General features: G+C 45.4%; 1 protein-coding gene across 1 annotated transcript in view; it reads right to left on the bottom strand.

Annotated features, from left to right (window-relative positions):
* The window catches only part of NFE2L3 (nuclear factor, erythroid 2 like 3), a gene marked incomplete at its 5' end in the record, with an annotated part of 27130 nt that extends 7026 nt beyond the window's left edge, over window positions 1–20104 (bottom strand). The window contains 2 exons of the mRNA XM_015589409.2: window positions 1962–2129; window positions 19550–20104. Coding sequence (XP_015444895.1) covers window positions 1962–2129; window positions 19550–20104 — 723 coding nt within the window. The remainder of the gene's footprint in view (window positions 1–1961; window positions 2130–19549) is intronic.
* Window position 20105: the final 1 nt, after the last annotated feature.

Genomic DNA, 20105 nt, shown 5'->3' with positions numbered 1-20105 from the left:
GGGGTAGGTAAAACCTCACCAAGGGTACACGAATTCAGAGGAAATACACGGCCTGGGGAGAACGCCAGCGGGTAAAGGCACAGGCAAGTGCAAACGCCTGCGTTTCTAAAGGAACTGCCAGGCTGCCACGGGGTTTTCACTCAAAGGTTATAAAAGGGTTGAAAAGCCTAAGAGGAGAGGGAGTGAAAACAAGGGGTTCCTTGGTCTGAGCTCCCTAACCCTCACCTGAAGATAAGCAGGTGCTATGTGTTCCTTGCAGTTTAGGGAACACAGTAAATGAGGTCCGGAGGCTGCTTGTGAAATACGAAGGGCAAGAGGCTGGGCAAGGGCTGCAGCTAGGGAAACAACCAGACTGATGAAAGAGGTCAAGGAGCTCTAGGACCAGAGGCTGGAGAGCCAGCATGTGGCTAAAGGGCCACCTGGAGAGGTAGGGTGTGGATGCCACTGAAAATGCAGTGAGGACTCCTAAAGGCCATCTGGAGGTGGAGATGCATTTGTCCTTATCAAGAGAAGGGCAGATGAAGGGCTCCAACATATAGGGTTGGGGTCTCCAAAGAATCTATGGAATGAAAGTGTCCATCCGACAAAGAAATAGTTTTAAATATAGCCTAGAGTCAGTCAAGCAACACTTCTCCTGAGCCTTTACTTCCCCGACCACATCCCAGAGAAGGCAGCCTAGTGAGCAAGGGAGGAAGAATGGGGGAAACACACACATAGGCCACACACACGTAGGAGAGGCTTTGAGGCTGCAGCAGATGAAACCAGGAGGAAAGGAGAAGCTGCATTTCAGTTGAGAGTTTTTAAAATTACACAGGATGATATTGCTGATCAATTGCTGTACTGGGATGACCAGAGAGATTGTTATCTGATTAACTAGAAGTCATAGGGATGGCCGTGCATCTCACTCACAGGGTAGGGAAGAGCCAGCTCTCCTAGAACAGGACAGAATGGACTAGAGGGTTGGGAATGGTGGGTCGGCAAAGAGAACAAAGCTGGTTTCTGATTTTAGTCCGTTAATCATGTAATGTTCGATGTAATGGTCAAGGTGACAGTGATGATGGACTATCCAAGAAGGGCCAAAGCATGGTACCCTCCATCCTCCGAGGGTGTTCAAGGCACAGCCCCAAACTCCACCTGGAGCAAGCGTGGCAGGGAGTATCATCAGGAACAAGACGTGCAAGGCTGCCCCTTCCGGGTGCATGTGCTAAGTAGTTAAAAGTCTGTGGAACCTCTATGCCAACCTTTGGAGCATTTGTTTGCCAGGCTTGTGGGCTAGGACCTCAGCAGGGCTGAGCAGGAACCAGAGTATGGCTCAAGTGAAAGAAAGAGAGAGGCACAGACTTCAGGAAGAACCCATTTCTTTAGCCTGACTCCTGGAATTCATCTTTCTACACCTCTTCTCACTGCCAAAGAGTGTAGTTAAGCCACAGAGGAGCCAAGAAGGCTGTCCCACTGGGCCTGGCCTTAGTCTAGGCCAGAGGTACAAAATGGGCTCCTGGATGCCCATTCAGCATGGCCCGCCAGGAGCCTGAGTGAAGATCTGAGCCCAAGTCCCAGCTGGTATTGAGGGTGATTCGCTTGCAGGGTCCCCTGGCTCGCTCTACCAGACCTGGCCAGCTGGCTGCCTTGCCTCTGCAGGTAGCTGGTTGAGGATTCCTGGATTCAGGATGCCGGCCATCTCTAATAAAACCTGTTGACAAGTTCCTGGAAGGGGTATAGGTATGTATACGCACTCACTCATACACTCAATATCTTGAGTTTAGTAAGAGAGAACTAATTCTGTGGGCTGATTCCTTGTAAATCAAATAACCACTCCCATAACCTAGAAAAATATATATTTTCATAAATCAGATTTGCTTATTGTAGGTCACACCTGTATACAAATTTCATTCTCAACGCAACTGTCAAAGCCTTACAAAGTCTACCCTAAATCCAAAATGGTAAGGCTAGGATATGCTTACCTCATTTCTAGATTCAGTGGTCTTTTCTGCCTCCCGCTCAGGTTTATCTGCTATTTTAGTTTCATCTTCATTCTTCCGCTGTAGTGGTTTTTCCTTCTGGGTTGACGCTCTTTGCTCGTTTTCCTCATGCTGGGAACTGTGACCCATAGCTCTTAATATTTCATTCTCCTATAAAAGTACCCCAAAATGTGCTAAGTAGAAATCCATATTTCATCAAATGTCAAACAATCTTTACAACTGCATTGTCCTTCTCAATTATGAAAATCCACAAGTTAAAAGCTAAGACTGGCATTTCATTATTTCAGTATCAAAGAAACATTTAATTCTGAAACAAAGCTCAGTTTTGAGTCTTGTCCTTAAGAAGTCACTGTGAGACAGGCTGTTCTAATCTGCATAATTTAAATCATATGCAATTATAAAGCCCTCGAGTCTAAAATATTTGCAAATTTGATTAGATTTGGAAAGCAATGTTGACAGCAGGCTGTTTCTATTTAGCTTTCTGCTGAAAATAGATCAAACAGCTAAGTCAGAAGTAAACTCTGATCAAATATACATAGAAAAACCTGGAAAGTTTTATTACAAGTATTCATTGTGGTTCCTTCTGAAAGGTGGGATGGGTGGGGGCAGGGGGTGGTTAAAAAGAGATCCTTATACATTTCTGTTTGGATATTCTGCAACAATCAGGAAAAAGTTAAATATATTTTTATATTGAGAAAATAAAGATAACAAAGCTTACACTAATACCTCCGTAGATATTTTCAACAATGCTTATTTACTGAGTGCTTCCACCTCTTAATTTATTTTAACTGAGGAGATATAATTAAAAGGCTAGAGAATTCTTCCAGTTAACCATTCAAATAGTTACCACTTAGCATATATTGCATAAATTGATACTTTCAATTATTATACTAAAAGCTCTCTGTATAATTCTTTCCCCTCTAACGTAATACCAAGGCTTCTCAAACCATTCTAATGTCTCTCCTCCAATAACATAGCACACTGAACTAACTCAAAGGACAAGACAGCACCACTGTCCCCTCCACTCTAATCTGCAGAAATGTTCATCTTAAAAACAGAAAAAACAAACACATGAAGGGCCAAAGAAATGGAAATCCACAGATGCCAGCATAAGGAGAGAAATGCACGCACGAGCAGAAAAAGGAAGCTGACGTGCTGGTGGCCCACTTCGTTTTTACCTGTTTCTCTGTTCACTGTACCTGACATACTCGGCCTCCCTCCCTCTCCACACTGGATGTGGCCTCGTTCCTACCTCTGTCCGCTCGTGCACCTGATAAGGAGCGCGTGTGCTTATGAACATTGCTCCTGCTCCTCTATGCTCTTTTCTGCCCCAAGAATCGTTTCCTGTCTATTGGATAATTGCCACCAGCCTATTAACATACAATCACACCTTCCATCTTTACAATCCCCTCCCTTGACCTAACATTACTCTTTGGATTCCATCCCATTTTTCTGCTCTCTGTCAGAGAGAAATCCTCCAGCATCACCTGGACTTAGTGCATTCTCTCTGGAATCTGTTCCAGTGAGGATTCAGTCTCCGCTGCTCCACTGAAACAGCTCATCAGGGCCTCCCCAGTCAGGCCAGTTCTCCATCCTCACCTTACTTGGCCCACCAGCAATATTCACTTAGTTACTCCTTCCTGGAAACATGTTCTTCACCTGGCATCCAAGTACCTTCTCTATTTATTCTCCTACCTCACTGACTACTTCTCGCTGGTGCTTCATCTTTATTATCTCTAAACCTGGCATTGACCCATGCTCAGCCTCAGGCGCACCAAGCATTGTCCCACCTTCCAGGAGTGAGAAGGCTCTTGCTTTCCCCCCTCTACCCCGTGGTTTCCCGTTGGGTCCTATTTAAATATTACCATCTCACTTTTCTTTCTAAGCACTCTCTATATAAAAAAAGAGGCTTCTCCCATCAATATCTATCTCCCTGATCTTGCTTATTTTTTTTTTCTGTAGCATTTAGTACCAGCTGATATATTACCATATTTATTTATTTGGTGACTACCTGTCTTACTAGAATGCTAGCCCTGAGAGCAGGGACTCTGCCTGGTTCCTGCTGTATGACACATAGTAGACCCTTAACAGATGTTTGTTGACTAGATAAACTCCTAGACACAATATCCTAAGACTTTGGTAGGGACGGGCTTCTGATGAGTGAGATGCCTCTGTCTTGCTCTTTCCTGCAATGACAATGCTGATTCCTGTCTAAATCTGAGGAAGGAGGGAAAAGAGTATCACTCTTTTAACCTCCATGTTTTGCCAAGGCAAAGTTTCTTTTGTTAAGCCTGAAGATAATCAAATTCAAAATTCTGTGTTCCTGAGACAGTTGGCTTTGTTTACGAATTTGCTGGTGGTGGGCATAGGAGCTAATATCTAAATCACATGAGCTACTCAGGAACCACGAAGCAAGGTACCCTTAGTTAATGTGTAATATGTGAGCTGCTACAACGCACATGGACACACACATGAACATGAAATCATGAGAACATGTTATCTGTAAAGTTACAAATATAGGACTAGATCAAGCCCATAAGGAAACCAATTAAATAAACTTTAGTCTGGGGGAACTTTTTTCTGGAGAAAACCTTTTAAGAGTGTATGAGAGTTTGGTAAGATGGGCTGCCTAAAATCTTGGGAAGAGAATAACTGAAGGTAGAGAAATTCTGTATGACCACAACTCATACTGTAAGAATGAAAAATTAGGTTAAAAAGCCTATCATATAATAATGGATCATAACTCATTAAATGAGTTAAAAGAATCAATGAATCCATTTGATATAAACAAATGAGTAAATGAGGGAAAAAAGAAATCTCTTCCATACCAGAGAATGCAACTAATAAATACAGAAGGATGATGGAGTTAGAAAATCATCATCAATGGATGCTAAAACCAGAGAGTAAAAATTTGATGAGAAACAAGATATTTAGTCTCAAAGTATCACTCCACAGATTGCTTTTTAATTACAAAGAGAAAAATAACACTATACGAGAAAGCTGGCAAACACCATCTAAATCAAGTGGTCAAATCTATCACAATATGGAGATAAATCAACATTATGTGCCTGGTGTGATAGGGAGAAGGACATGTTACCACTTCTGTGGCATTTCTGCCCAAAATTCATAATCTCAATGTCATTATGAAGAAACATCAGACAAATAAAAATTGGGGCCATTTTACAAACTAATGGATACTCTTATAAAATTTAAAAGTCAAGATATACCAAGACTGAAGAAAATTTTCCAGATTAAAGGTGACTAAGAGACTTGACAACTAAATACAATGGGTGATCCTGGGTTCGATGCTGACCCAGAAGAAAAAGTATTACATATGATATTATAGTCAGGCAATAGATAAAATTTGAATATGGACAGATTAGATAATAGTCTTAGAGTCATTGTTAAATTTCCTGATTTTGATAATTATAGAGAAAATCATTATCCTTAGGAAATATACACTTAAGTATTTGGGCACCAAGGGACACAGTGGCTTCAATTCACTCTTAAATGTTTCAGAACAAAAAGTATGTACACACAGAGATAGACACAATTAGAAAAATAGATAAGCCAAATGGGGCAAAATGTTAAGAACAGGTAAATTTGAATAAAAGACATACTATTACTGGAAGTTTTTTTTTTTTAATCAAAAAATTATCCTTAAAATCCCTGCATAGCAAAATCAATTTGGCTGAGGCAACAGCAAAGGGTTGCCCAAGAACTATTCTTCCATTAAAATTTCTGTTCATCTATATTCCTTCCCACAAAGTATATAGACACATCAACTGCTTTAATAATTATTTTCACCTTTCTTTCCAACATTTTAGTTACTTTTCAAGAACAGTGGACTTGAGAAAAGCAGCTCTGAAAACCAAGCAGAAGTTACCCTTTCTGTAAGAGACATCTAGCTACCTGCATAAGGAAAATCTCCACTTGCAAGGGCATCTCCCTGGCTGTACCGGGAAGCGGGGGACGACGCCTCATGTTCACTGTGCCTTTCCTGGTAACATCCCAAACCCGACACCCGCTCCCGCCACCCCATCTTCTTTTGTCTTCAGTTGAGGATGGTATTTAAGGTGAAGACTTCAGCCTTTTCTGAGGGAGCTGCAAACCAGGACCTTTGTACACAGGAGGTATACATGTAATTAATTTTTTTCTCCTGTTAATCTGTCTTATATCAATTTAATTACCAGGCCATAGAACCTAGAAGGTTAGAAATAAAATTGTTTCCTTGCCAACAGTGACCTGTAATTTAACTCAATTCTGACATTATCTACCTGGAGGTAGTATCAGATCCCACAGGTTAAGGACTCAGTCTCACAAGACTGCCTCATCACCCCCTTCGGATGCCAACTGCAAGCCCAGGTTGTCACCTGTGTGCTTCTGACTGACTATAAATCGGAGGTCACAACCCCTCATTGGGTTCAACTGACTTACTAGAGCGGCTCGCAGATCTAAGGGAAACATGTTACTTACTAGATCACCGTTTTATTATAAAAGGACAAAACTCAGGAGCAACCAGGAGCACAGAGCAAGGTATCTGGGAAAGGGCACGGGGCGTCCGTGGCCTCTCCAGGTGTCCACTCTTCCAGCACCTCCACGTGTTCACCAACCCGGAAGCTCTCCAACCCTGTCCTTTTTGATAGCTAATCAATCAGGCCTATCGATACACAAGCATGACCGATTAAATCATTGACCTTTGTGACTGAACTCAATCTCCACTTGTCCAGGTTTGGAGCTGAAAGTTCCAACCTTCTAATCACACAGTCAGTTCCCGTGGCAACCAGCCCCTATCTTTAGGGGGTTTCCAAAAGTCACCTCATTAACATAAATCAGGTGTGTTTGAAAGGAGGGCTTGTCATGAATAACAAAACACTTGTACTTTTGTGGCTCTGGAGCTATTACATAACTGAGGACAAAAGACTAAATATTATATTTAAAATAAAAATTAAAAAAAATAAAAATAAAAAAGATGCTCCCATTGCTCTTCGCATTTAGGAAACCCCAAGGGCTTGGAGAGCTCTGGGCCTGAAAGGGGGATTGAGACCAAATACATATTTAAATCACATCCTCACACCTGACATTATCTTGCTCATGAATTTAATGGGATGCTTTGAATGTTTCACCAGTTAAGAATGACATGTGGACTTTTATTTCAGATTCAAGTCAATCATTTTTTTAGTCATTCATTCAGTCAATATATACTGAATGCCAAACACCACACTAGATGCTAGGGATTCAACAGTGAAAAAATACATTCAGACTGCCCTCTCAGAGCTTACATTCTAAAGGAAGAGGGAGCCAAACATACGAATGAACTAACAAAGTAACTCCCAAGTTGTATGGCAAGTGAATGAAGAGGGGACCTACTTTAGAAAGAGTGGTTAGGGAAGGAAGGCCTCTCAGGGTGGGTGGTCTTTTAGTTGAGACCTAAAGAAGTAGAGCTGTGTGGAAAAACAGGAATGCATTCAAGGCACAGATAATATTCAGACTGTACTTATCTCCCTGTTACTATAACATATTTAATTACCTTCTTAATGATGGATATTTAGTTGTTTCCAATCTTAAACAATATCTAAAACATTCTCATAGTACTTATCTGCACATATGTGCAAGCAGGACAAGTTTCTAGAATTTGTGCTGAGTCAACAGATATGTACATTTTTTTATTGGATGGATTCTAGCCACTAGCCCTTACAAGATGTGTGTGGTAATTTAAATTCCTACTACCAATGGATACAAGTGTAAATCTGTAGATGGAAACTGGTTTCTCATTGTAATTTTAATTTATATTTCTCTTATTTACATGTGAACATCTTTCACAAGTTTAAAAGGCATTTGTATTTCCTTTTCTATGAACTGTCTGAGGACTTTGCCCATTTTTCTATTGGGATGTCAGTCCTCTTCTTATTGTTCAGTGGTGGCATCAGATCACTTTGACTCACCCCCTCCCATCCGGTCTCTGCAGCAAGGCAAGACAGGAAGTGGGGAGGCCAGTTACGAGGAGACAGTAACTTAAGTGAGAGATGATCGTCTGGAAAAAGGTGCTGGTAACGGACTGAGAAGTGGAAGAATCCATGGTGTACGCTGTGGGACTGGAAATGGGAGAAAAACAAAAGGGAAGCATTAAGAATGACTTGCAGATTTCTGGCTTGAAAAACCTGGTGGATAGTTATGACAGAACAGCTTCAGAGGGAAGCAGAGTTCTTTCATTCTGGATATGTTAAATTTGAGATCCGCAAAGCCAAATAGAAATAGCTATTATTACACTGGTGAGATGAGAATCTGGAATTTAGAGCAAAGGTGTGAACTGGAGGTATACAGTGGGAACACATCAACATAAACAAACAAAAACAAACAAACAAAACACAGGAACTAATGAGATTCTGGCAATAGAGTACAAAGCGAGAAGGCGCTGAATACCCGTCCTGCAACATGTACTCAGAGGTCAGGCAGAGAAGCCAGCAAAGAGATGGGAAGGCAGGAAGTAGGCATGGGGCTAGGGGGCGAGGTAGAGGACAGCTATATCTAGGAATCCAAGTGTTTCGAGAATAATGGAGTAGCTGGTTGTGTTGAATGCTGTTTGGAGATTGCATGAGTAAGCACAGAAAAGTATCCACTGGATTTGGCAGTTAAGAAAGCTGTTGGTGTGGAAGAGTAAACGAGAGGTGACAAATTGGAAACAGTGTGCAGATGATCTGTTCAAGAATTCTGGCTGTGGAGTGGAGAAATGGGTCAGAGCAGTGTTTTCTTTGTTTTGAAGATGAGAGACTAGTGTATGTTTGTAAGGGAATGATTTAGGAGAAAGGATCATTGCAAAGTGAGTTCTGCCAGAAGGCAACAGAGGATGGACTCCGAAGCACCAGCGGCAGGATTGATTCCAAACGAAAACTTGGTTTCAAGATAAGGAGTAGAAAGTGGATTGCCAGAATATATTCGAGGATCTGGTAATAAGAAGAGATCCATCTATTCTTATTTTTGAAGGATATTTTTAAAAAGCAGAAATAGGTTTTGAACATTACAGTGATTTTAAAATATGTCCGCAAATTATTTGACACTCTTTTTTTCAAGAGTCAAAGATTAATCCCCCTATCCTTGAGTGGGAGCTGGACTTACTGAATTGTTTCTAACAAAATGAATAAGATAGAAGCGATGATGTAGCACTGTGCCTTCCTGTCTGCACTCTCTCCGATCACCTGTTCTGGAGAAGGCCGGTGCTCACAGCGTAAGGCCAGCCAGCTTTCCACGGAGAGGCCTACTTGGCAAAGACCTGAGGCCTCCTGCCAACAGCCATGTGAGTGATCCATCTTGGAAGCGGATCCTCCAGCCCTAATCAAGTCTTCAGATAAACGTAACCCAACCAACATCTCGATTACAACCTATGAGACCCGGAGCGAGAACCACCCAGCTAAGCTGTTGCAGAATTTCTGACCCACAGATACTGCAGGATAATAAATGCTGGTTGTACTAAGCCATTACATTTTGGGACAATTTGTTTTGCAGCAACGATAACTAACGTAAACATGAAAAAAGTGCTTTTTATGTCTATATTTTCTGTATGCCCTGCTAATATTTTACTTAATATTTTGCATGAATATGCATAAGAGTGATTCCTGGATTTCTTTGATGTGTTTTTGAGATATCTTGGTATCAGTGACATGCCAGTTTTGAAAAATAATTAGGAAACTTTATGTAACAGAATTCCTTATTGGAAAGTTTGAAAGAATTCTCCTTGAATTCCACCTGCACTGGGATTTTTTTTTAAGAAACTATGCTGACAATGTTTTCAATTTCTTTGGTGGGGTTTGCTAAGCATTGTCATCGGTGCTTTCTGAGCATACCCATTTCTTCCCACCCCACCTACTATGGGATTGTTTCTCAATATTTTGCTAATTAGAAGGCTACAAATGCAGCTCATTAGTGGCTATACTCTTGGAGATACCAATGTACATAAGACAGTAGGGGCGGGGCTCCAGGTGGAAGTGGGGGACAGATTCTAAATGTCAGAACGCCTGAGTCCTCCTGGAGACGGAGGCATGAAGGGTGGAAGGGGCCAGGGAGAAAAGTCATGGTGGGAGTAGGAATTTGAGCTTTGATGCCTGTAGGTACTGCCTCTTCCTCTCTGGCCACACAGAGGCAGGAGAGGCAGAAGGTGAGACCTGAGACAAGTTGTTCCAGTGCTGAAGACCCGGGCTCCTGAGATGGCCCATTCAGTTCTGACACTCCAGAGGTCTGTGAATAAGTAGCTATGTCATTTATCACCCAAACCAGTCCATTTTTGTGAGGGTAAGGTGGTGTTATTAACAATTAAAATGGACAACAGGCATGGGCCCAGACCGCCCCAAATGCTCACCCTATCGATGAGGCCACAGAGGAAAAAGGCGACTGCATAACAATCAAAAATATTGATGGCAGACTAAAAAGTGTTGACTGAATTCCAGACCTGCAGAAGAGATAACTCACACTTGTACAGCCTTATATATTCAATAAATATCTTCTTAGCCAGTCCTTCACTTAGTCATTCAACAATCACTTATTATAAGCCTATTATAAAGCGAATAGAAACATATGTCATAAGAACTGATGAGTGAGAACACTTTCCTCCAGGTTAGTGTGCAGCTTTTAAACCCCACCTCGAAGGACTTGTGGCAGCTGCTGGTGACCTGTGGGCAGATGGCCTCCCCACTGTGCCTTCACAGAATGCCTCAACTGCTAAGAGCTACTTCACCTACGGTCACACCCTTCCCTGGGCACCCACAACTGAGCAGGGAAAGTATAAAGGCCTGACCATTGCAGCTCACTGTGGGACAATTGTGAAATAGTATGCCACTGTAGCCTTAGAGTTCCTGGTTTTGTGAGCCTGCGTTACGGCTTGACTTCTGCTTCTGTCCAATCCTGCTTTCTCGTCCTCCCTTCCACAGCTGAGGCTGCCAAGGAAGGGTGCTCCCTAATAAACATCCTGCAGCTACGCTTGATCTCAGAGCCCTCTTCCCAGAGAACCCGATTTGTGAGTTAACAATTCTATCCGGGTGGGGAGAGACGAGACACCAGAATCTCAAGGGAGGGAGGGGTGGAGGACTCAATATTATAATACTTCCATTAAGAAAGTGAAAAAGGCCTATCACACTTGTAATATAATTTGCACAGTCTACAAGCCCCCAGAAAAGCCTCATGGTGAGGAAGGCTCAGGTCCAAAACCTGTGGAGTAACAAGGTCATCATACTCCCGCCAGCTGTGTTACCTTGGGCCACTTTGACCCTCAGTTTCCTCGGTCTGTGAAAAGATACTTTCTAATTCACATTTTAAAGAAGTTAGCTGAGAAAAAGCATTTTATACAATTTTAAGATGCTATACAGACATTACTACCTCTTTCTAGTGCTTTTTGATTCCGGAGTCGCCGTTTGTGACTAATTGCTGGCAACTCAATCAGAATGTCAAGAGAAAGTGATGCCAGCCCCGGGTCGGCAGTAATTACTATCTCTGGGCTCTCTTTTCCTGTTTTTCTCAACTCGATGACACGGAGCTGAGATACAGAGCACATGTTTTATAGGTACGGTTGTATGTACTGGAGATTTATGGTCCGTGCTCTTAACTTAAAGAATGGGTCAGTTCAACCCATCATTAACTTACTTTTTATTCGTGTGTAGGTGATTATTTACTCTTGTGGGGCTGGGACTCAATAAAAAAAAAAAAAGAACAAGAAAGTTGCCACGCTTGCCATAGGAAGCCGTCGTAAACCCGTGAGGTGAGGTGTCTAATCACAACTAAAAATCCAGGGACTTGTACTGAACTGGCCCTTGCTGGAAAGGCCCTCCCCGCCACAGCCCTCTCTGCTGGGAAGAGACCCATTTCATCCTCTGCATGGATCTAGAACCTCCTCAGTGTGTCCCCCCAACCCCTGCCATCTTAGCTAAAGTTGGGTTCTCCTGTCTCTAAAATCTCATGCCCTCTAAGTTTTCTCCTGTGATCCTTATCCGATTCTATCTCAAATTACGACTATTTGGATCTTTTCTTTCCTACTGGGCCGTAAACTTATGGCACTGTCCTCCAGCTGTTAATTCGCCTTTGTCACCAGTGTGGGCCATGCATGAAGGTTCTTCTGAGTCAGTGGAGGTAGAGGGAAGGTGAAGACAGGTGCCAAGCTGGGCTTTTCTCGTCTCGCTACCTCTCTGGAGTTCTGATAACTGGCAATGTGATCTCTAAGTCTGTACTTACCTTACTGTATTGAGACCTGAACAGTGTGCTGGAGAGTTGGACCCTGAAAAAACTCTCCGTGAACAGTCCCAGCTGGCTGAGCTGGGCCTTTCATTTATTTATCTGGGGGAGGAAGTACTGAGACCTGCTTTGACCTTTAGGGTTGGATGACCCTTCAAAGACAAAGAACAGTGCGGTGCCTACAAGAAGGATGACATTAGAGGGAGAGGGGTAAGGCCAACTAATTCTGAGGTCCGTTTCTAGGCTGCGGGCAAGCTGGAGTCATCAAGTCTAGAGAGAAAGGAGGAGCTGGATAAAGAGAGACTGTGTCCTGTTTGGTCCAGGTGGTTTTAACAGCAGTTTATAATAATTATAGCTCACATTTACTGAGCACTCACTGTGGGCCAGGCACCACATACATGATCTTATTTAAGTTGTTCAGCATCCCTCTTACAGGAAGAAACTGAGGCAGAGAGAGGTTAAGCAACTTGCCTTAAAGTCACCTAGCTAGTAAGTGACGGAACCGGGATTTGGCTGCAGGCATTTCTACTTCAGAGCCAGCTCTCAGGCGCTGTCCTGGTACTTGTTTGCCTTTGCAGAGACACGTGTGTCCCCCAGAAGCTGTCTCTGCAAACTGTGGGGCTCCTGTGCTGGCTGGTTTCTAGCTGGGTTCATCAGTGGGAGGTAGGAAACTGTGGGGGTGAGCAAAAGAGAGGCCAAGGTATTTCTCTCTCTTGATCTGCATGTGACAACAGCCTCTCCTCACCTCATCAGGCTCCCCGGTAACTTTTTCCACCCAATCTGTGGGTACCCCAAACCCTGTCTGCTCCTCTAAGAAAGAAGTCATTCATTATGCTCCTTCTTCATTTGAGCCATCCGGGGTGAATGCTACTTCCTGCCAGAACCCTGACTGCACCACCGCCACACACAATGGCTCCCACTTGTTTCACACTGCACCCCACAGATGAGAACAGCAGGGGTGGAAAGAGCTGATGCCACGTGAGAATATGAAGCTCCAGTCTGAATATCCCTTTATCATGCAAAACAGCTGGCTATAATGCAAGGTCTGAATCTTGTTTTAACATGAGTCCAACCAACAAACCATGGAAAACTGCTCACGAGATAACTGGGGAATTTGAATACTGATTGGCTATTTGTTGATACCAAATAATTACTGATTTTTTTAGGTGTACTAATGGCATTACGGTTATGTTTAGAAGAGTCCTTGTATTTCAGGGATATATACTGAAATATTTATAGAAATGTTCTGCCTCCTCGAAAGTCCAAGACCTCCTTCACATAACAGCTTTTCAAATATTTGAGTTGGCAGTCTTGTTCCTTTCTCAGTCTGATCTCAGCATGGAACAGCACCAGTTGACTCAACCGTTTCCCACATGATTTCCCGCCTTGGGGAGAGAAGGGTTCCTTTCCCGCCAAAGCAGGTCCCAGCATGACCTGAGTTTCCTGGAGATCAGCTCTGGGGCAATGAGAGCAGATCCTCTGTTGAACACCTACCCATGTGCCAAGGCTGTGTCGGTCCTTTAAGTGTTCCTTAACCCGAGGTTAGTATTCTCCTCTCACAAAAGCTGCCCGGGAAGACAGAGCTGGGATGGTGTGACGATTAGTTTTATGTGTCAACGTGGCTAGGCTATAGTACACCGTTATTCGATTAAACACTAACCCAGGTATTGCTGTGTCGGTGTTCTGTCGATGTGGTTCACGGCTATAATCAACCTGGTGACTTTAAGAGATTTTCTTGGATAATCTGAGTGGGCCTCATCCAACCAGTTGAAAGGCCTTAATTGCAAAACCGACATTTTCCTGAGGGAAAACAAATTCTGTCGCAACCTGCGGCATCAGCGTGTGCCATTTTTGGCTACCCTAGAATTCAGTCTTGCTGGCCTCCACAATTGCAGCAGCCAATTCCTCAAAATAAATTTCTTAAAAATATGTGTGTAGGGGGAGGTGTATTCATTTTTACTGGTTCTCTTCTCAGGAGCACCCCGATACTGAGTCATATCCAATCTCAAAAGGTCATGTCATTATGACCACAGGTCAGACACCTACACCACTCAGATTCTGCCAACCACTACCTACAACTTAACCCAAAACAACTCAGGTCGTGTACCTGAGCCTCGCCAGCTTTGGCTGCCTAGAAGTGTATTTGAATATTAATGTAGGTCCTTAACAATTAGATTTTGAGAAGAAACTCTTCATATGGAAAGCCTGCCACCAGTGGGAGGAGTTTGTTTTTGCATTTGTAGTTTTGTAGTGGGTGGGAGGTATGGCTTACTCAGCACTTAAGAACAGACCTGTTCTATTCTGGGCAAGGTCGCTAACTTGCTATATAACTTTAGGTAATCCTGTTTCATCACCTGATTAATTATAATGCCAACCTGAAAGTCTGCTTTCCACTGCCCCCATCCACTCAAATCGGCATTAAATGGTCAGATGGCCCATCAGGATTTCGGATCTGACCTACTTTCTACTTTCTTGGGTTCTGGCCTTGAAAGACCGAAGACACATTCAAGCTCATGGTATCAAGCCAGCATGGAGGGATGGATGAAGAGTGCTCAAGAGACACTGCCTGAACCCCGTCCTGGGTGCTGCTTGCAGGTTAAAGAGAAGACCCATTTTCTGAACTCAAGACACGATGGTTCAAAGTGGAGAGTGCAAAGTCCCATAAAAGAAATAGTACAGAGTGTAGGGCCTGAAGGAAAAGAACAGGAAATGCTTATAGATGAGGTGACGGTTGAGACGAGTGAGAATTTAACAGGAGAAGACTTGGGAGGAATGAAAGGAGGCATTCTGGACAAAGGTAACAAAGTAAGAGGCAGGAAAGCACCGGGAAGAGAAGGGAGGAAGTTTTCGCTGGCAAGAAGGCTATATATAGGCTGAGGATCACGGGAAATGAGCACAGCTAAGGCAGTTAGGGAGCTGGGTCACGATGGCCAGAGGAGGAGCCTTGAATGAGCAAATATCGAATTGGTAGGTAATGAGGAGCTAGTGGAGGCTCCCCAAACGGCAGTGGAGAAATCCAAGGCATGCCTTGGAAACCTGCGCCTGGCAACGGGACGGACAGAAATAAACAGGGAAAGGGGCATCACAGAGCCCCAGGTGAATCAGCAGCAGTAGCTCACATTATCGAGGGCTTACCGTGTACCAACCCTGCTGATCTCATTTAATCCTCACAACAAATCCCTAAGGTACTCTTACCATTCCATTTTAAGGATAAGGAAACCAAGGCACGGAGAAGTGTCCCAGAGACCACACGACCAGTCAGCAGGGGGACCGAGGACAGCTATCCCAGCTGGTCCGACTCCAGAGCCAGAGCACTTGACCAGCAAGCCGGGCAGCTGCTGAGTGGGGGCCTGGGCCCTGCACTGTGATTTGAGCTGAGCTGAGTAGGGGGAACGATGTAAGGAACACTGCAGAGATGCTGCCTCTGTAACCTACCAGCTGAGGTGAAGGACTGACTGGAAAAAGTGTGAAATAGGTTCCTCAGGGCTGTTGCCCATCAAGCCAGCAAACCCCGCCCCCCCCGCCATTCGCTCATGGGCGTATGTAAGTCCTGCTGCAAAGGATCCAACACATAGACTGGCTGTTTCCAGAAACAGCTTAGTTTTCAACAGTTGGAGCCTATTTGCTAAACAAACTGAATAACCCCAAGAACTGCCAGGAAAAGAGGTGGTGACTGTGTAACGAATTGAACTGTATCTCTTGAAATTCCTATGTTGAAGTCCTAACCCTCTCAGGACCTCTGAATGTGACCTTATTTGGAAATTGGGGCATTGTAGATGTATCAGTTAAGATGAATAGGGTGGCTCCTAGTCCATTATGACTGGTGTCCTTAGAACAGGGAAAATTTGAATACAGATGTATACACAAGGAGAACGCCAGTGAAGATGAAGGCGGAGGTTGGGGTAATGCGGTAAGACCAAGAATCGCCAAAGACTGCCAGCAAACCACCAGCAGCCAGGTCCTGCCGCAGATTCTCTCTCACTGCCCTCAGGAGCCAACTCTGCGTACACCGTGATCTCCAGAACTGTGAGACAATGAATTTCCATTGTTTAAGCCACCCAGTTTGCAATACTGTTATGGCAGTCTTGGGACACTAACACAGTGACCGATGCCACCCTTTCCATACAAGGCTATAGGGCCATCTTTACTGCGCCCTTTAGTCAGCAGAAGGAAGAGCCTACTGTGAATCTTTGTAGCACTGCAATGTATTGGACTATTTCTGTTTCCTAGTTGTGAGTTAAAAACAAGCAAGTGTTTGAAAGTTCGTCTGTCTCCAATTGTCCAGGCATCAGGGGCATGCTCTGATTTTGAAAGGAAAAAAATTTTACTTGGACAATTAAGGACCTTTCTCTTCCTTTTTCCTCTGAGAAGCAAGTACTGACTGTATCAGATTCTTCCTGTGACCTGAAGAAACCCAGTTCATCGAGCAGCAAATCAAGGGGTCCTGCTGGACCCCTCGCCCAGCAGACGGTGCCCATCCCAGGTCAAGGGGCCACATCGAGATGACCACAAGCCTTCTCAGTTTCAAAATGGCAACAGCTCCCTGATGCTGGCTGTACGCAGTCACCCCGTCCTGAAATATGCTCACACATTCCGTTCTGCAAAATCTGTTCATTTCTTTGTTTCACTTGTGCATGTGCATCGCTTTGAAGAGCACGTGCTTCACGGGTTGTGAGTGCATGGCGGTGGTGGTGAAGGGAAGCGTGTGTGCCCTGGGGAATTCCGGGTCGTTTTCAGATGGTGCTTAGCCCCATTAAGAAGTGAAACCAAAACTGTACTTCTTTTGATACTTGGAAAATCCCCTACTCCAAAATATTTTTGCACATGTACAAAAATTGTGGAAAATTGTACTATAAAACCTGTCTCCTACAACGCAAATGTAAGCCACCAGACAATCTATTTAAAAACAAAGCCAACTTATGATGTTCTCATTGGGCAAGCACTCCCCCCCCTTTGAAGTTAACTAACTAATTTACTGAGCACTTACGATGTGACAGGCACAGTTCTAAGCCTGTTATGTGAAATAAACTGTTTCTCAAAACAACCCCATGTGGTAGGCACCTTTGTTATTCTCATTGTGAATGAGCAGGTGAGAATGCAGCACAGATAAGTTAAGGAACTGGCCCAAGCTGTAAACGATGGAGCTGGGTTTCAAAATCAGGCAGGTCTGGCTCCAATACACCTCACCCCCTTAACAAACAAACAACCAAGCCAAATAGACAAAAAGAAATAAAGTGAGTGGGGACAGGTTAAGGAGAGTGGGTTGAGGATGGAGGCGAGAGAAGAGAACACCAATTACATTCCAGGCACTGGGCTGGCACCTCACACATGCTTTTCCAATTTAATTGGTACAACGCCCCCAAGGTAAGCATCACTCTCCCACTGATGAAACACTGAGGCTTGGTGTGATTAACCTGTATGAGGGCACAGTAGTAAGTGATGCCCCCCAAACCCAGATTTGCGGATTTTCTCCCAGAGTAACGGTTTCAAATTCTAACTTTAGCATTATCGATGGTACAATCTGCTTTTAAAAGTCAATCCAGCACTGAAAACAATGAGCCTGGGTCAGGAGGGAGAGGCATTGCCCCATTCCAGCTGCACCTTTGTCCAGAGAACCTGAGTATAGTGCGAGTGCTTAATTTATGTGCCAGTCTGGGAGTCAGGAAGCTCAGGTTCTAGTCCCACTTCTGGCTCTAATTAGCTGTGTGGCTTTAGTCAAGTCTTCTAACCTCGCTGGGCCTCTTTTCCTTAAGTACAAATTGGATATAAGGCTGTCTGGCCTGTGCACCTCACAAGGTTGATGTAAAAAAAGGCATTACCAATAAAAATGAATTGGCTGTGAAAATGGTTTAAGGTGCTTGACAACTGATCATCGCCAGAATGAACAGAACCAGGTCATCCCAGCAGGTTCACACATGCCAGCCAGGAAAGGCAATGCCAGAACAGCTCCATATGAATGTCCCCCTCTCCCCTAGGAAACCTGGGGCCAAGACTTGATCTAGGCCCCCAGAGCCGGAGCTTTCCCCAAGGCAGGCTTGCCTGTCTAAATAGGTTATCAACCAGGTAATGCTGGGGGTGGGTGGAGTCCTTGCAGAGCAAACAGTCTTGCCTCCCTCCAGGTTTCTGTGTACTATGCAAGCTGGTTGGCATTCAGCTGGGAGGGGGGCTGGGTACCATCTAGTACAGCATCCCGCAGTGGGTTTCACCCCGTAAGTTACAGAATCAGGAAAGATAGCAGTGAAGCACACACCTCTTATTAGAAGGCAGAGGATACAGGTGAGGATCCAGATTGGATGTGTAGGAAGAACCTTCCACTGTTTGAACAGACAGGAGCCCACCAAGACTCTCACTAACCCCCACCCTGGCCCCAGGAAGAGGAAGGGATCAGATCTGCATAACAGTGAATCACCGAGCTCTTCAGCACAATGACCCCTCCAGGAGGGGGTGGAGAAGCTCGTCTGACAACTGCCTACACAAAAGGCAGTTCTAAGAGCAGCACACAAACCTGTCTAGCCCCAATTCCCATTTTGCATAAGATTGCAATCCACAAATACGTCCAACGAACAGCTGTTGATCGATACCAATAAAGGTGGTTTTGTGGGAATTAGAATTAAGTGTCCTCGGATTGGAAGGGGCCAGTGGGTGCAACACCGATACTTCAGTCAGCAGATCTTGGTGAACTTTGTTTCAACAGGATGTTAAACCAAAGGGAACCTGTGAGTCACTAGGTGACTGTCGGAGTACCTGCTTTATGCTAACACGCGGCTGTTACACACGTTCCAGGAGGAGCGTTGTTAGCGCAGGGGACGGTGGGGTCACAGCGGGACAGTCTGCCTTAATCAAGGGAGGCGGCAAAACGAACTGCAATTGGGTTGAAAATTCGGGCGAGGGCCATCGCGTTAGGCCGGGAACGAGGTTTTTAAAGAGAAACGTGCGTCCTCCCGGAGGCCAAGGCCTCCTTCGGATCCTCCGGGTCAGGCACGGGTTCCAGGAAAAGACACCTCACTATAGACAAGGTACTGAGCGAAGGCAGTGGCAACAAAGTCGCCAGCATCCCTTCTGTTCTCCTCAGCCCCGAACTATCCTTAAGCCATCAAACACAAGAAAGGTGTCCCTACAACTAAATGGATTTCACCCACTTCTCTCTCAAAAACCTAAAAGCCACTGCGATAGCACTGACGGCCCTCGTTCCGAATCACGAAAAGGAAAGGCGCTGAGTCGCCCGCGAACTTGCAACTACCCAGCGACCGAGGGTACAAGGGCAGCAGGGATGCCCGCTCCCCAGGTCTCTCGCACCCCCAGGGCTCCTGGCCAGCACCCCCAGCCCCGCGCTCGCGTCCCCGCTCTCCTGTTACCTCGCTTGCGCGCCCGCTGGCGTCCGGCACCTGAGCCGTCGGTTCCGCCGGCGCCTTCTCCTCTTCCCCAGCAGCCAAGGGGCTACCTGGAGCCGCTCCGGGGTCCCCACCGCCCCCAGGCGCAGCCTGGCTACCGCCGTCCGCGCTGGCGCTGGCTCCTCCCGTCGACGAGGCGGCGGCGCCGAGCAGCCCGTGGGCCCCGTCGGAGTTCCCCGCCGCCACACTGTGCACCAGCCACGCATCCACGCGCGTGCGGGGGATGAATGGGACCCCCAGAGCGCGCACCTCCCGGAGCAGCTGGCCCTCGGGCTCCGCCACGGGGTCCGGCTCCCGGCCTTTGGGATGCAGGTGGTCCGCGTGTCCCCACCCTCCCGAGGCCGGGAAAGGGTCGAGCGCGTAGGCGGGACTCGGCGGGCCGCTCCCAAGCAGCAGCTCATCCCGGAGCAAGGTGGGCGGCGGGAGCAGCAGGTACAGGTCCAGGTCCAGGTGGAGCCCCGCCAAGCTCAGCAGGATGGTGAGGTGCAGGAGACCGCCGCCGTCGGACCACCACGGCTTC

This window comes from Pteropus alecto, unplaced genomic scaffold (genome assembly GCF_000325575.1).
Source record: "Pteropus alecto unplaced genomic scaffold, ASM32557v1 scaffold21, whole genome shotgun sequence".
Lineage (NCBI taxonomy): Eukaryota > Metazoa > Chordata > Mammalia > Chiroptera > Pteropodidae > Pteropus > Pteropus alecto.
Note: the sequence above shows the minus strand (reverse complement) of the source record. Positions and strands in the feature narration are given on the sequence as shown.